Source organism: Ovis aries, chromosome 7 (genome assembly GCF_016772045.2).
Source record: "Ovis aries strain OAR_USU_Benz2616 breed Rambouillet chromosome 7, ARS-UI_Ramb_v3.0, whole genome shotgun sequence".
NCBI classification, from domain to species: Eukaryota; Metazoa; Chordata; class Mammalia; order Artiodactyla; family Bovidae; genus Ovis; species Ovis aries.
Genome location: NC_056060.1, coordinates 40,896,747 through 40,913,336, shown reverse-complemented (window position 1 = coordinate 40,913,336; position 16,590 = coordinate 40,896,747). Strand labels below are relative to the sequence as shown.

General features: G+C 42.1%; 3 protein-coding genes across 5 annotated transcripts; 1 reads left to right on the top strand and 2 right to left on the bottom strand.

The window, feature by feature from the left end:
* Window positions 1-41: 41 nt before the first annotated feature.
* On the bottom strand, window positions 42-2,572 carry MGAT2 (alpha-1,6-mannosyl-glycoprotein 2-beta-N-acetylglucosaminyltransferase). The gene has a single exon (XM_004010499.5). It carries the CDS (start codon window positions 2,094-2,096, stop codon window positions 756-758), a length of 1,341 nt encoding a protein of 446 aa, XP_004010548.2. The 5' UTR covers window positions 2,097-2,572; the 3' UTR covers window positions 42-755.
* Window positions 2,573-2,739: 167 nt separating this feature from the next.
* On the top strand, window positions 2,740-3,921 carry RPL36AL (ribosomal protein L36a like). The gene is made up of 2 exons (XM_004010497.4): window positions 2,740-2,795; window positions 3,473-3,921. Exon 2 carries the CDS (start codon window positions 3,504-3,506, stop codon window positions 3,822-3,824), a length of 321 nt encoding a protein of 106 aa, XP_004010546.1. The 5' UTR covers window positions 2,740-2,795; window positions 3,473-3,503; the 3' UTR covers window positions 3,825-3,921.
* Window positions 3,922-6,681: 2,760 nt separating this feature from the next.
* Window positions 6,682-16,403, bottom strand: LRR1 (leucine rich repeat protein 1). Of its 3 annotated transcripts, XM_027971717.2 has the most exons (4): window positions 16,150-16,403; window positions 12,912-13,010; window positions 9,592-10,313; window positions 6,682-7,120 (listed from the first exon to the last, which is right to left on the bottom strand). In XM_027971717.2, the coding sequence occupies exons 1-4, from the start codon at window positions 16,360-16,362 to the stop codon at window positions 6,880-6,882; spliced, it is 1,275 nt and encodes a 424-aa protein (XP_027827518.1). In that variant the 5' UTR covers window positions 16,363-16,403; the 3' UTR covers window positions 6,682-6,879. The 3 variants fall into 3 exon arrangements, with proteins under 3 accessions (XP_027827518.1, XP_027827519.1, XP_027827520.1); XM_027971718.2 differs by lacking the exon at window positions 12,912-13,010; XM_027971719.2 differs by lacking the exon at window positions 9,592-10,313 and having other exon boundaries at window positions 6,962-7,120.
* Window positions 16,404-16,590: the final 187 nt, after the last annotated feature.

Genomic DNA, 16,590 nt, shown 5'->3' with positions numbered 1-16,590 from the left:
GGACTTTGATGTAAAATTATTCTGAAAAACGATTAGGAACCTTTTTATGCAAAAACAAGTATTTTATTTTGGCAGCACTAAAAGAAAAAAAAATCACTGTATTTCTACATTGAGGTGAAAAGTGTTTAAACTTTCTTATCAGTCAAATACATTCCAAAAGAAAGTGTGTTCTATGCAGGTTCCAGAGCACAGGCAATTCTTAACACAATAATACAGGAATCTTTAATACTGAAAATGACTCTGTTCTGACAGGGTGTTTAACAAACCTAATTTTCGAATTATAAAACCACTGAAGCAACCTCTTCCTAGTTACTGTGTCAAGAGTGAAGCTGGGCTTGTTACATTAATACTCTTAATTTCACTGTAATACTTTTTACTGATATGACAATTTTAAATAAATTTTGCTGTACTTAAAATAAGTCTTGAAAGTGAAAAAGTGTACAAAGTTCCAGATAAAAAGATTAATAGATGCAAATAAAGTTTCCCCTCTTCTATCAGTTAACAGTGATTACCTCTAGCAGATACACACTGAACTTTAAAACGCAATTCTCAAAATGAAAACTTGCGTTTTAAATCTTAATCAGACATAAAAGGAAAAGATGACTATATTTGGACAACTTTTACAAGAATTTTGTTGTATTAAAGCAGAAACCAGTTCCTAAACTTTTTTATTCAATTGTATATCCTATTTGGACAAATATCAAAAATAGAAGACTGTCACTACTTTTGCTTTTGTAATTGTGATTTTCTTTTTTTTACTGCAGCCTTCTATAACTTTTACAGAGTTCATGGTCCCTAATATCTCCCCACCCTCCATTTTTCCTAGGTGGGGAAAGGGCTGTCATAAACTTCTCACTAATAGTTAGAGTTTCTGGAAACAGGTACTGTTTGTTATTATTTAAGAGTGACTCAAGTTGGGCACTCTGGGTGGCTGGTCTACAGGTTTTTTGGTGATGCATACCACAGTCTCCAGCATGAAAAATCCTAGGAACTTGAGGAACCAGCACTTTCCAGAATTTTGGAAGACAAGATACAGTCAAATATTGAAGGGTCCAGTCCCAGTTATAATCATCGTAAGTACAGAAAGTGTCTGTGCACTCAATCAGCTTTTGATAGGCTTCCCGGGTCAGGGCCAGACCCATATTGTGCTCTGTGGATTTCCACGTTTTCACATCTACCTTGTCAGCCACGTCGTAGAAATTTCGAATGGCAGTATAGGTCCCCAGGGAGAGAACATCACACTCAGGGCACTCTAGCTGCTTTAATTTCCACATCTTTTTGAAGACATGGTAAAAGTCTGGGGCTAAGTAGTGATCCTCCTCTAGGAAAAGTATGAGGCCAGCATAGTCTCGAAGGACTTTGACCCTCTCCCATACAAAATGCAGCTTCCACCACCAGTGGTGTTTGGTTTGGGAGAACTTGGCCTCTCTATAATGGCCGAAGGAGTCGGGATATTCAGCATTAATGCATCCCATCCGCAAAGCTGCATTCTTCTCCAGGTCCCTGGGGCAATCTCTGGGGTCAGTGCCCGGGAACTCGTTAGGGTACAACTGAATGCTGAAAGGAAAGAACACCTGCAGAACTGGACAGAAATCCACCCCAGCAATCAGCTGATTGATTTCGGTCGACCAGAAGTCATGGCTAAAGATGACGAGGATGTCGTCGATTCCCTGGGCTTTTCGAAGTGAGTCCAGCAGCAGTTTGAGGTATTCGGGCCGGTTGTGCACCTGGACCACCAGCGCCAGCTCTCGGGGGGTCCAGGACCCGGCCTTATCTACATTCCTCAGCGTCTGGTCAAAGTTCAGCTGGTACACTAGGGACCGGTACCGCAGCGTCAGATTGTCCACCTCGGGCTGCGGGGCCGCGGCGACCAGCGGAGCCGCCGACTCGTTGGAGCCCCGGCGGATGCCCACCGACACGGCGGGATGGTCCCCAGCCCGGGCGCCCGCACCCCGCGCGGGGTCGGCGTCCAGCAGCGGCGGGGCGAGGGCCTCGTTCTTCCTTTGTCGCCCATTGCTGCTCCAGAGGACGAAGCCGCAGGCGGCCACCACGAGCGTCAAGATCAGCACCTTCCGCTTATAGATGCGGAACCTCATGGTCTCCGGGGCCGGGAGCGCGAGCAGGCGGGCGGGCGGGCGCGGAAAGGAGCCAGCGGCCCCGGCGGGGAAGGGGCGGGCGGGCGGCAACCGTGGCGGTGGCCTGCAGTAGTCGGAACTGGCCCCCGAAGCTGCCCTCGCTAACTCATCCCGGGCCCCGGGGGTCCCGGGACCCGAAGGTTTTCAGCTCCCCCGCGCCGCCCGGGCTCCACACATCTTCACCTGGCAACTGCAGCTCGGGCAGCGGCCCCGCCGCTAGGAGCAGAGGCACGGCGTCGCTTCGGTCCTCTCCATCCAGCACCGGTCCGGGAAGAAGCCCGACGCGGCCCCGCTGTACCTCGACTCCGTTACCTGCGCCTCCAGCGGCCCTGCGTCCTCCGCGCTCTCATCTCTATTCGGCCCCGGACATCCCGGAATGAGAAACACAACCTCGCCCGGCCTCACTCCGGCGGCGACTGTCCTGACAGGCAGCGACTGGCCCGCCGAGCACCGCGGCCCGGGGACCCACACCCCTCCGGCCCGCCCCTGGCCGTCGGTTGGCGCTTGCCGGACACGTCCGGAGACGCCCGGCCGTCGCTGCCCGCCACCTATTGGTCCGCGGCACTGCCGCTCAGGCTCAGTTCCTACTTCCGCCACGTCCCTCCTTTTCCTGTGAGGCGCGAGACGAGCGAGACAGGAACGTGGACGTCGGGTCTCTCGGTAAGCCAGGTGTTGGGTGGTGGCGGTCACGGCGGAGCCTCCAGTGCCCAGGATTCGAGGCTGGGCCGGGCCGGACCTGGTGAGCCCTGTTAGGAGAGGGAGGGCGAGGTTTGCCGCCTTGGTTAGTGGATTTACAGAATTCACTTTTCCCTTCCGGAAAGGGCGCTCGCATGGCGGCTGCTGGGCCTGGCGGCACTCAGTAAGGACACGTCAGCCTTTAGCGCTTTTACGGGTGACGGTGCTTTGAAGGCAAAAGTGAAACTAGGCAGATGCAGTCCTCGAAGGGACTGAGCGGGCCGTGGCGGTGGTTCTACACCGCGCTCAGAGCCAGGCATGCCCGGGAGCTAGAACATGGAGGGAAAGGGTGCGCCGAGAGTCGAAAATAAACTCTAGCCTCGGCCCTCTCTCTGCCGGAGAAAATAAGGTATCCCACCACTACGCTTTATTTGTTGGGCAACCACGATAAATTAAGCCCCAAAGGATCCCACTTTGTACACGGGACTTACCGTACTGGGCGTCCCTGTGCTGCTACTCTTGCTGTTTTTTAGTGAGTCTCATTCTGTAAATCTAAGCATTCCAAAAAGTTGTGCACTTACTCATACGGAAAATGAGTACTTGGTGGATTTATACGTTGCTGTTTCAAGTGTTCTAACGTTTGCTCCCGTGTCTTACAACAGTTTGCACCGCGAAGACACTTCTGCTGCAAAGATGGTCAATGTACCTAAAACCCGAAGGACTTTCTGTAAGAAGTGTGGAAAGCATCAGCCTCACAAAGTGACCCAGTATAAGAAGGGCAAAGATTCCCTGTATGCCCAGGGAAAGAGGCGCTATGATCGGAAGCAGAGTGGCTACGGTGGGCAAACCAAGCCAATTTTCCGGAAGAAGGCTAAAACCACAAAGAAGATCGTGCTGAGACTTGAATGCGTTGAGCCCAACTGCAGATCCAAGAGGATGCTGGCCATTAAGAGGTGCAAGCATTTTGAACTCGGAGGAGATAAGAAGAGAAAGGGCCAAGTGATCCAGTTCTAAGCTTTGGGATTCTTTTGTTCTTATGTTTTGAGAGGAAAATGTTGAAGTTACAGAAAAATTGCCTGAATGAGAATAAACAGTGATACTCCTACTAAAATCTTTTGTATGTTTTACATTAGTTGCATGCCTAATATGGTTCTAAATTAAAATAATGGTAAATTATTTGTGGGTTAAAGTTCATCCTTTTATCTAATTCATTATTTAAATTTTGTTCCACAAGAACTGGCATTTTATATTTATATAAAGATAGGAGTCCCACCTCAAGTTTTCTTAACTAGGTTATGGAGATAAATCATAAAGAAGGGAAAAACTGATGATTTACTTTTTCAGGTCAATTTCAAATATATATTTATGTTGGGTGAATTCATAATTATGATTGATGAGCTGCTGGGAAATTTCTTAATCAGATTTTGAAAAAAAGTAAATGACAAGTGCTCAGCCATTAAAAAGAATGAAATAATCCCGTTTGCAATAACATGGGTGGACTTGGAGATTATCATACTAAGTGAAGTAAGTCAGAGAAAGACATGACATGGCTAAAAGATAAAAATGAATTTAAAATTGTACAAAACAGACTCAGATTGAGAACAAATTTCTGATGGGAAGGGACAGAGTGGGAATTGGGGATTGACATGTACACACTGCTATATTTAAAACAGATAACCAACAAGGACCTACTGTATAGCACAAGGAATTCTGTTGAATATTCTGTAATGACCTAAATGAAATAATTTGAAAAACAGATCCATGTATAACTGAATCACTTCGCTGTACACCTGAAACTAACACTATTATTTGTGCTATGCTCCAATATGAAATTTTAAAAGTGAAGGGGATAAGCTAGACCTGTGAATAGTGGACTGAGTGAAACAGGGGATCCAAGTTGAAAAAATTAAAAACTGACATTGGGAATTCCCTAGTGGTCCAGTGGTTCAGACTGGGTGCTTTCATTGCTAATAACATTGGTTCAATCCCTGGTCGGAGAGTTAATATTCTACAATGGCTGCCAAAAAAACCCCCCTGACTTTTCTGCAAGTGTACACTCCAGCAGGGACTACTAGCCACATATAGCTACTTATATTAATGCAATGCCTCACATTTATTGCTCAATAGCCACATGTGGCTAATGACCACCCTATTGGACAAGAGACAGAACAACCAATTCCATCAGTTTTTTGGACAGTACCTTTTTAGACCTCAGTCTTGAATGTAAGGTAGGAGTTGATAATGGACTTCTAACTACAAAAAGTTCTGAAGCTTGTTAAAAGAGCATGAGTTCATGACAACATAAATTCTTGTTTGAACCCTTTTGAGCATACTCGGGGCGGGGGGGGTACTCAAATGTTATAAATTGACTGTGGGGAGGGTTGAGGAGGTAAACAACTATGAATAAAACAAAAGTAAAATCAGAATGAAAGAAGTGAGTCTAGTAAACACAGGCAAGAAAGAAAAAGGAGTTTGAATATCGAGTGAAAGGAAAAATAAATTGGGAAGGGGTATGGTTATGAGAACAAATTCTGCTTTCTGTACATGAATTTTAAGTAGGCTAAGATACTTACATGGAGATGGCTTGTAGAGAGGAAGAATGCAAAGGGCTGGAGTGTAGGAATAACATGATTAGCACTTATTCCCAACATAGACTATTATACCTGCATTTATTGATGAAATAATTCTCTACAGGAATATGTAAAAATCAGGTAAGCACTGAATTACTTTTTAAATATGTCCCCCTAATCACTTTTAAAAGAACCATGTTTTTAAAGAAAGTTACTAAAATTTTATAATATTTTTGGTCAATATCTCAGTAATGAGTTTAGAAAATTCTAAGATTCTTATAAAATTCTTCGTTTTAAAGACCAAAAGTTGGTGTATAGCATAGGAGCTCAAGTTGGTGCTCTGTGATGACCTAGAGGCGGTGGGAGGCTCAAGAGTGAGGGGATATATGTATACGAGACTCCTATGGATGGAGGAGCCTGGCGGGCTACATTGCAAAGAGTCAGACACGACCGAGTGACACACACAAAACAATGACAGCTAATTCACTGTGTTGTACAGCAGAAACTAACAACACTAAAGCAATTATACTCCAATTTTAAAAAACTTGACCAACAGAAAAAGAACAGCCCTCATATAATACAGACAATCAGTAAAAAAGTAGCAATTTTCTCCTATTCCTCTCCAACACCAAAACCTTATTCCAACCCTAAAAATGGAAAAACTTAAAAATCACAACAAAGATTATGCAGTTAATATAAAACTTAAAGGCTGAAGTCTATTTCTCCAAAACAACTTCTACTTTATGGCTGGTGAATATAAAATTCCGTATATAGAAAAATATACCTGAAAATACAAGTGTTTAAAAACATGTAGTTTCATATTGAACAAATTTTCACTACAATTTAGACTGTATTTGTCCAAAATATATTTTCTATATACAGAAACTCAATTTAACAAATGCAAGATAAAAATTTATTAAGAAAATTCTATGAACAGAATGGTTGGGATCAGTATCTGTTTAACATTAAAAGATAACCCCACAACCAGTACTCTTGCCTGGGAAATCCCATGGACGGAGGAGCCTGGTGGGCTGCAGTCCATGGGGTCGCTGGGAGTCGGACGCGACTGAGTGACTTCACTTTCACTTTTCACTTTCATGCACTGGAGAAGGAAATGGCAACCCACTCCAGTGTTCTTGCCTGGAGAATCCCAGGGACGGGGGAGCCTCGTGGGCTGCAGTCTATGGGGTCGCACAGAGTCAGACACGACTGAAGTGACTTAGCAGCAGCAGCAGCACAACCAGAAATACTAGGCCAAAATCAACACAAGTGTGATAAACTGATAAAAGTTAACACCACAATAAAATGAACCAGGTTTTAATGAAATTAAAATTTTACAGTCAAACAATTGAAAATGTTAGACTACCACACATTCTTCCCCTCAGTCAAGTATACAAAATCCATGGAAAGCTGCCCTTTCTCCAATTTGACATTTAAACCATAAGTGAATCCCAAATTAGTCTGAGACTAAATGGAATTTCTTTTTGTGGTATCACCTATTACTTGAGCATATCACAAGAATTTACATAACAGGCTAGAGAACAGAAGTAAGAAATAACAGGTGCTTCAGTACCACCCATATTATCTACTAAGACCACAGTGTGAGCAACAGAGTGTAGATTCATGGTAGTAGTTCCTTGAATAAAACTGCTTATACTGTATCTTCCACAAACACAGCTTTTTGCAGTATCCAAATCTTGACAAAGATGGAAAGGAATGATATGAGAGCCATATGGAATCCTATTGGAAAAAAATATTTTAAAGATATTTTTTAATGATTCAAAACTTCATGTATTAGGACATCAATTATTAGACACTGAATTATAACCATGAGAAAATAAAATTACTCTATTAATTCAGTATATTGTTTTTATTTTCCAAACTGGTACAAATGGGAAAAATATCCTAAATAACAGCATATGACATAAGCCTAAGAGGATCTATACTACTCCATAAAGTAGTGACCTTTTAGTATTGCCACTTAATAGTATAACTTACTGAATACAAGGAAAGAGTCATCTGTCCTTTATATAATTATACTGTATGACCAGTATAACATAATTTAAATGTACGGCTCTCTCATACAGTTCCTAAAAATGGTAATGAGAGAATTTCTCAGTTCTATCTGTGAAGAAACATTTATTTAAATAAATACATATACACTCCTAGGCATCAAGTGTTCAAAAGAGAATCCTAAACCGTGTGAAACAAAGTTTTAAATGTTGTGATATTAGTTTTGCTTTACTAAAGCCAAGCAAGGCTCCTAACTGTGCTTAAATTAAGTCATTCACCCTCTTACTTAAAATTAAAACTTCAGTGGCCCCCAATACAATTGCTCTCACCCTGCATAACACTGAGACAATCTCTTGAGATTGCCCGCCCAGTGCCCAGATCTCTCCTGCACCCTGAACATAATCATAGCCCAAGTGCTTTGTGTCGCTTTTCTTTATTCTTTCTTTAGTACATAGGCTGGCACATTAACAGGTGTTCAGATCTTTTGCAACAAGTAAAACCTACTATTATAATTTAAACTGGTGCTGTTTTGTTTTGCCACACAGCATGTGGGATCTTAGTGCCCTGACCTCTGCCCCCTGCACTGGAAGTACAGTCTTAACCATTGGACCTCCAAGGAAGTCCCTAAACTGGTGTTTAAAACCCTAGCAGAAAAGTGCACATCAAATAAAAAATAGTGGCTTACTTACTTAAAGGATGGGATTGACTTTGTTTACAATTTTTCATTTTTTCCACATGTACTAATCTGTTAAATTGTGTAAGTAACTTTAAAAAAAAAAAAAAAAACACTTTCCAGGCTCTTGGTTATAGACCAAGAAAAACACAAAACAGTTAAAAACTGTATTTTCTACCCAATGTAAGTCCCCACATATTTTTCTAAGACTATAACTTTATGTTTGTGACCAGTAGTTAGGACAATCTATCAACAGCTAAATAGCAGAGATTGTTCTCATGGCTTTGGACCTATATTCTTAAACCAAGGGAGCTGGAAATTTGCAAAATTATACTTCAGTAAAGATCAGAGTCATCCTAGCCAATTTACGATCCTTTCAAATCATCAGTGACCATTTACAGTATTTCTCACTTGGACATAATTTTCAAAATTGAATAAACACGTTATTTTTTTTATAGGTAAGTCTCAGAGAAAGCAAAGAACAAGACACTTGGGAGTAGTTTATTGCCAAAAGACACCATTTAGAGTTCTCTCAAATCAGCGGTTTTAACCTGAATCATGAGTATCACTTCTGGAGACTTTAAAAAATATATGACACACAGTAGGGGCCCATCTCTGGAGATTCTGAACTAGTTGATCTGAGGTAGAATCTACGACCCATATGACCAGATCTAGGTATGTATTTCACATCTATATTATTTAGAAGTTCCCTACAACAAATGATAACACAATTAATGATTTTTAATTTGTCAAATAAGCAAATTACATGTATTTATAAATCCAGTGAGTATCGGGACCTATTAAGAACCAGGCACTGTTCTTGGCACTTACATGTACGGTCACTTAAGAGAGAATTTTAAACTCCTAGTTAAGAGTCAATACCTTAAACCAGCAGTCCCCAAGTGTGGTCCCCTGACCAGCATTATCAGCATCTCCTTGGAACTTGTTAGAGATGCAGTTTCTTCATCCCCATGACAAATTTACTGAATAAGAATCTCTGAGGGTTGGGACCAGCAATTTGCTTTAGTTAAGCACTGTGTTACAAAATCTGCTAAACAAGACTCCCAGGAATGTGATGAATATTAAAATTTGAGAAGTAAGCCAAGGCTCTTAATCTGTACATTAGAAACACCTGGATAGTTTAAAAAAAAAAACTCAGTCCTACTCCCAAGCATTCTGATTTAATAAGTCTTAGGTGGGGACTAACCATCAGAATTTTTTAAAGCTCCTTAGGTAATTCTAATGTGAAGTAAAATCTGAGAACCACTGCTTTAGGATAAGAGCACTTAAGCTAGGGATGATGAAGAGGGAAGACTGGCTTGGGTTTCAGTGGGTGTCTATGAGCACTATAAAGTTTATCTGTGTTTATTCATATGCCCATTCTTCTAGACCCATAACTTTTGTCATTTCTTTTTAAAAGAAGGCCACTGGAGCAAAAGGTCAGATTGTGCATAGTATAAACAGCTATGTTAAAGACTTAATTCTTGAGAATGATGAAAATACCATGATGCTATCAAAGGCTTACCTATTATATAATATGGTTCGTGCAGAAGATTCCAGTAAAGTTAATGGCATTTGCAGGTGTATAACTGGAAGGACTTTAGGTTGTTCAAAAGTATTTCCAAAAAGATCCAAGTACTCAAGGGATAAATTTTTAAATTCACTAGGCAAAAATGGAAGCTTATTTCGAGCTGCTGACAAAAACCGCAGGTTCCTGAGCTGTCCCATCTTGAAAGGAAGGCGAATCAATTCATTATCATCAAGTTTTAAATATATAAGTTCTCGGAGCTGGCAAAACTGCACGGGGAGTGCCTTAATTTTGTTCTTGCTGATATCCAAACTCTGAAGTGACTTCTGGAGTGTAGACTGACACAAGGCTACACTAAATGATTCCAAGTGGTTATCATTCAGGTTAAGTTCTTGAAGGTAGATGAGGTCTCCAATTGTAGCTGGAAGCTTTTTTATATGGTTATGACTCAAGTCTAATTTTCTAAGGTTTTTTAAGCAAAGCATACGCATATCAACCCGGACAAGCCCACAATAAGAAGTCTGAAGATGTTCCAGAGAATAGGGGAAGTTCTTGCTTAGAGGATAGTCCTTTTTGGATGTGATAACCATTTTAGTTTTAAATTTTTCAAATTCTGAAGTCTTCACTGGTGTGAGGGTTGAAAGTGGTGCCTCAACATCACAGCCTCTATGAGCCAGTCGCACAGCTGAAAGGAAACTCTTTAGACTGCTGGAATTGGCCTGAAGATGTAAAAGTAGGTTGTACAATTATAAATTCCATTTTAGGTAATAAACGCATGTTAGTTCATCCTAAACAAACGTGGTGAAGTTGTATAAAAATCATGCAATTATTTATTGAAAATTACTAAGCTTTTTTCAGTATTCTATTTTCACTAAATTTAATTACATATACAAAAATTTATTAAGTTTTTGAAAAAATTATGTTGAAACTGTTAAATAAATAAAACTGTTCACAGGGGGAACCATATGAGCATAAAATAAAACAGGAAAACATGAAGATTCCACTGAAGACTTGGATTTAAGATGAACTCACCCATCTACTATAATTCAATAAATTTTTTTTAAAAAGTTAGTTTAACCTTAGTAACCAAAAAGAAAATGAAAAGATGAAATGACTCAAATCTCCAGTGCCTCAGAGACAGACTGAAGTAGTGTTGTACAGTGCAAAATACCCAGGGGGGTTATTCACAAAGACTAGGAATTGCGAAAAGCAATAGCCCTGTCAAAAGCAAGGCCAAGGACTTCCCTAGTGGTACAGTGGATAAGAATCTGCCTGCCAATGCTGGGTACATGGGTTCGAATCCCTGGACCAGGAAGATCCCACACGCCGCAGAGCAACTAAGTCCAAGAGGTACTACTGAGCCCACATGTCACAACTACTGAAACCCACTCACCTAGAGTCTGGGCTCCACAAGAGAAGTCACTACAATGAGATGCTCATGCACTGCAACTCTCAACACAGCCAAAAATAAAATAAGTAAAAATTATATATGTATATATCAAGAAACTTTTAAAAATAAAAAAAGGCAGGTGTAACGTAGCACTTACTGAAAAAAGTTGTACAACACATCGAAAGCAAGAGACCACTTCCAGCTGGACAGAGAAATCCCTATTAAAGTGATATGTGAATTAAGTCAGCAATAAAAATACTTGCTGGATACTTTAGAAGTTTCAAAAACTTTATATATGAAGGATTAGCGAACTTTCAGCAAGTCTGGGAAACTATTTGGTTGGAATGTGGGAGCTTTGCAGAGGAGTAAAAGAGTAGAAATACTGTATGGCTACAGAGTATAAATGAGTACCCTTGATGCCAGGGTAAGGAGGACAGAATGATCAAGCTGTGGGAGATCACTGAAGAATTATGAGTTGAGAATTATGTAACAAGAGCTACATATTATTCTCGCAGCAACATACACAGTGACGTGGAGTGAGGAAAGTCTGATGACCTGGGTTAAGTAGGTCCAGCAGAGGGACCTACTTGGGAGTTACATACTTGGGAGTTACATGCATCAAAGGGAGCTGTGGTATCAGAAAGCATGTATGGCAGAGAACAGGCAGAGGATAGGAATAAAGTCTTCACTCCCAGGATAGAAAAAAACGTTGCCAAGAAACAGGAAACAAAGGAGCGGCTAAGAAAACTGAAGATAAACCAGCACAATGCCCTATCACAGGTGGCAAGAAAGAAAAGTTAGTATGAAGGGAGTGGTCATCAGTGTCAAATTCTTCAGAGCTCAAAAAGGATGAGTAATCATGGCAATGTGATTAGCAGATAGGAAGAGATCACTGACCTTTGACAGTGTTTTATGAATAAACCAGTGAAGTGAAAGTGAAGTGAAGTGATGTCGCTCAGTCATGTCTGACTCTTTGCGATCCCATGGACTGTAGTCTACCAGGCTTCTCTGTCCATGGGATTTTCCAGGCAAGAGTACTGGAGTGGTTTGCCATTTCCTTCTCCAGGGGATCTTCCTGATCCAGGGACTGAACCCAGATCTCCTGCATTGCAGGCAGACGCTTTACCCTCTGAGCCACCAGGGAAGCCCAAACCAGTGAAAGTAGAGGTCAAAAGAGATACTGAGAAAGTGGAACCAACAGCTTTAGCCTCAACTTTCCAGAAATTTGTCTTTTCTATTCTAATTGGTAGGACTCTCAGCTTGTTTGTAGGTAGAAGGAGTCAATGGCAGGACAGGCTGATTAGCAAGAGAAAATGAAAAACCAGAACAGGAGGAGGTAGGACAAAGCACCTCCATTCAATAAAACAGCTTGAACAGTCATTAAACTTTAAATGTTTAGAAAGCACTTGACTTGGGGTCAAGGATAAAGGCAAATGCAAGGTTGAACAAATCACAGCTCCTACCCTCTGGGAAGGGAAAAACGGAAAAAGCGAGATAAGGCAAAAAAGAAAACAGTTTTTTATCTTAATGGTTTATATATTTTAAAAAATGATTATAGTAAGTAAAATATCCCCTAAAGTGTTTCTAATTGTATTTTATCCATTTTTTTAACACCAAATTTAGATTTGTCACCTGTGATTCAGCTGGCAAGATGCAGACCTGTGCCACCTGCTTATAGAGTTCTAAGACCACCCCAAGGCTCCATCTTGGGCATAGAAGCAAAATCAGTTTTCCTTCTCATCCTGGGCAACTTTTCTAAGACTGACTCTGCTCTTTTCAAGGCCACACAAGCAAGCCAGGGAAGCTGCCATCACTTCCACAAACATGCCTGCAAGTGCCTATCTCTGTTCAGCTCTGTGGGAGATCAGGCTCCTAATACAGCCTCTATTCTCTTTACAGTAAACCAACCTACGCATTAATACCATACCTTACTGAGACAGATATCCACGGGAGGCTCCTTTAACCGAACAGTGGCTTTCCCCTCATCCACAAATTTGGTGAAGAACTGCTCAATGTTCTCCTTTAGCTGCTTGCAACCAATGAGGGGGGAGGGGAGAAAAATGACAAAACCTGGTACTGTTATTCAGTATTTATTACACCTGCAATATGCCACTTTGCCAAGATTCAGTTTGGCTTATAGTCCTTACATCTGGGTGCTTTGTGGTTTTAAGATTTAAAGGTTTTTGTTTGATTGCTTTTGGGGGTATTTACACTCCTTATCCAGCTTTGGGTAAAATACAATTGTTCTACCTGTCCAATAACTCTTCCTTCCTCAAGAACAGAATCCGCTTTGTTTGAGGAGAATGCTTCTTCTCTCCCATTCTAACTCTGGGTGTAGTAAGAGTTGCCAATAGTAGCTACCTGCTTTCTTAACTTCAGCCTACTAGCCTGGGGTAGGCATGCCTCCCACAAGATATAAACTTGATGAAGGCAGGAATCTTGTCTCCTTTGTTCAGTATTATTTTCCCAGAGCCAGAAGAGTGACTAACATATAGTAGCTGCTCAATAATTTTTAATAACTGATGTTGCTTCTGCTGCAGACTTTAACAACTATTTATTGAGAAACCACTATGTACCAGGCTCTATGACAGGGGGCTTGGGACAACAGTGGTAAATAAGACCAGCATGGTAACTACACTTATCAAGTTGCCAATTTCATGAGAGAAAGTTTATTAAACAAGTAATTATAAGCATAACAAATATTAAGACAAGGAAGTACAGGCCGCTATAAGACCTTATATAGGAAAGGACTCTTACCTGGTCTGGGGGTATGAAAGAGAACTGAAATGAGCAAGAAATGAAGGATTAAGATGTTAGGCAAGTGAAGATACTGAGGGAAGGAGAGGGAGGTAGTATATAAATAAAATGGAATAGTGTGTAAAGCCTTGAAGGTAAGAGAGTTTGGCAACTGAGGAGGTGAAAGACGTTCAGTATGCTGGAAGATCCAGTGAAAAGAGGCAGGTGAGTGTAGAGAGGTAAACAGAGATTAGATGATGGAGATTAGATGAATATTCAGCGGATATTACCGTTAGATCTACATTTTGAAAAGTTCCCTTTAACTACAAAGTTTAATAATGAACTTTGGGAGAGGGGACGATGGGATGCAGGAAAGACAATGGTAGAGGTAAGGAGATCCTTTAAGAAACCAGCCAGGCAAGGGACAATGGTGGTTTAGGTACACCTTGGGATGGAAGGGGGTATGAAAATACAAAATTACCCAGGAAGCAGAATTGAAAGAATTCAATAATATGTTGGATGTGGGGAAGAAAAGCCTTTAAGGTTCCTGGAGAGGGACAGAATCTTACTTAAAGGAGCTGCAGAACACTATCAGAAACGCTGGGTTAGGGGTGGCAAGGAAAATTAATCTGGAGGTATTCTGAGTTTGAAATACTGTGACACAACCAAATGAAGATTTCCAGTAGGTAGCTGGCTCAAGTTGGAAATTAAGGGAGAGGACTAGCAAAAGATACAGATTTGGAAATCAGTCAGATGGATGTCAGCGTCATGGGACAGAAAAGTAGAAGGTTGTAAGAAAGAGACCCAAGGTGCTTCCACACTCAGCACTAATTCCTACTCCTCAAGGCCAAAACCAAACCACCTTATCAAATAAATGTTTACTTGACACCTACTGTGTTCTAAGCCCTGTGGCACAACTTCTTCCACAAAACTTTCTCAAAGACTTGAATCAGAATTCATTTCATTTTTAATATTATACTATATAATACCACTCTGCTTCTCCCTATATTACAGCAATTACAGCCCACCTTTGTAAGTGGTGGTTTCTGTTTTTCCCTTTCTAGTCTTGGAAAAACAGTGATTAAATCAGGTTTATTTCCCATAGTATCTATCCAGCAATGCGCCCTGCACACACTGTTTTCAACTAGTGGTTTACAATAAAATTTTCGTTAGGATTTTCAGCTACTGACCTTAGCACAGCGGAAGTTTTAAAGGAGAGATCATAACAGACTCTTAAGACAGTACCTAAGGTGGGCATGAAAAGATAGGTTTAAGGGAGGTCAACAGGGAAAAAAGGGAGACCCAATTCTGGTTATGAGTTTGCTTTTCTCACCTAACAGTTTTCTAATCTTTAAAATCTGGTGACAGAAGTCCCTTCCATTTGAAAAATTACATGAGTTGATTCCACCGGAAGAGAGGAATTATTTAGACTTTCAACTACTTACACAAACATTTACGTGGCTCTGAATAAAACAGCAATAACTCTTCCTCAACTAAGAGTATTTACTGAGGATACAACACTAAGAGAAACAATCCCACAAATTGTATAAAACCCAGTCAAAAGTTAGATGCAACAGAGGGTGATGAATCACCCCTCAATTTTATTATAGTAGGCACAAGGGTATTCTAGTCATTTTCACAAAAGAACGTGCCTGGGAATCAAGGTAAAAGGATTTTATAAAACTTGTGCTTTAAAAATTCAATTTCCAACTTCTAGAGGGTTTACTACTGTTATGTAAATACAAAAGAGCCCCGTACCTAACAAATCAAAACTTAGGAAATTAAACAGTTAAGAAAGAGCAAGAGATGCAGTAGCCAAGAATTTTAATAAAATTATCAAGACGCAACCCAAGCATCACTGCTTTACCACTGTACTAACCGGGAAGATCCCCTGGAGTAGGAAATGGCAACCCACTCCAGAATTCTTGCCTGGAAAATCCCATGGAGCCTGGCGGGCTGCAGTCCCTGGGGTCGCAATGAGTCGGACACGACTGAAGCGACCAAGCACAGCACAACCTGGCCTAACGACCTTAGACGCATCCCACAAAGCCTTAAAAACAAACAAATTTAGCGAAGAAACTGGGAGAAACAGAATCTACTGAACCAAGGTGTAGTCATTTTACGGTTCTCCCAAACTGGACTGATGCTACTTATGCCGAAATTTCAAAGGCATTAAAGGGGCAGGGTTGCTATCTACTACTAAATAGCAAGGCTGTCAATAAAGTCGCAGAAATGGGCAAGAAAATTAAGAAGTGACTCTTAAAATCTTCCCGCCTTCGGGTCCGTAGGGAGACGCCAGGGTCCGGGTGATGGTGGGGTTCAGGGGCCGGCAGTCGGGAACCCCCAAGACGGAGTCCAGCTGGGCAAACAGTCGGGCGCTTAGGGCAAGAACGCCTGGCTGCTAGCCCTGACCCGCCGGCTCCACGCACCTCATAGCGGGTCCCGCGCTTGTCCTTCAGGGTGGAAATGAACAAGCAGGCGGGGTGACGGCCGCCCCGCTCGCCTCCAGCTCTGGGACCCGGCGGAGTCCTGGGCGCCTGCTGACAGAGGCTCAACACCGCCCGGACGCCCTTGCCCCGGTTCCTCAGCCCCAAGGCCGGCAAGTGCCGGCTGACCACCTCCACCTCGCAGTGCAGCTTCATCCCGCCGGGACGCCAGCCACTGGCTCCCACCGCTCGGCTTTGAAACTTCCCCTTTCCCGCCCCACCGCGCCGCCGCCGGGGCCCTCGAGCGCGGGCTGTCCGGGGATCTGCCTGCCGGCTCGCGGTGCCGACGTCCCTGTTTCTTCGGGCAGCGGCTCCACGAGTCCTGCGGGGGCGAACGGGGTCCCCTCTCCCGTGCAGGACCGAGTCTACACTGTGGCTGCGGAC

Coding starts and splice junctions, on each gene's coding strand:
- MGAT2 (XM_004010499.5), bottom strand. CDS start 2,096: ATGAGGTTCCGCATCTATAAGCGGAAGGTGCTGATCTTGACGCTCGTG.
- RPL36AL (XM_004010497.4), top strand. CDS start 3,504: ATGGTCAATGTACCTAAAACCCGAAGGACTTTCTGTAAGAAGTGTGGA.
- LRR1 (XM_027971717.2), bottom strand. CDS start 16,362: ATGAAGCTGCACTGCGAGGTGGAGGTGGTCAGCCGGCACTTGCCGGCC. Junction 13,011..16,149: donor AGCGCGGGACCCGCTATGAG/GTGCGTGGAGCC, acceptor GGTTGCAAGCAG/CTAAAGGAGAACATTGAGCA. Junction 10,314..12,911: donor TGGATATCTGTCTCAGTAAG/GTATGGTATTAA, acceptor TTACATCTTCAG/GCCAATTCCAGCAGTCTAAA.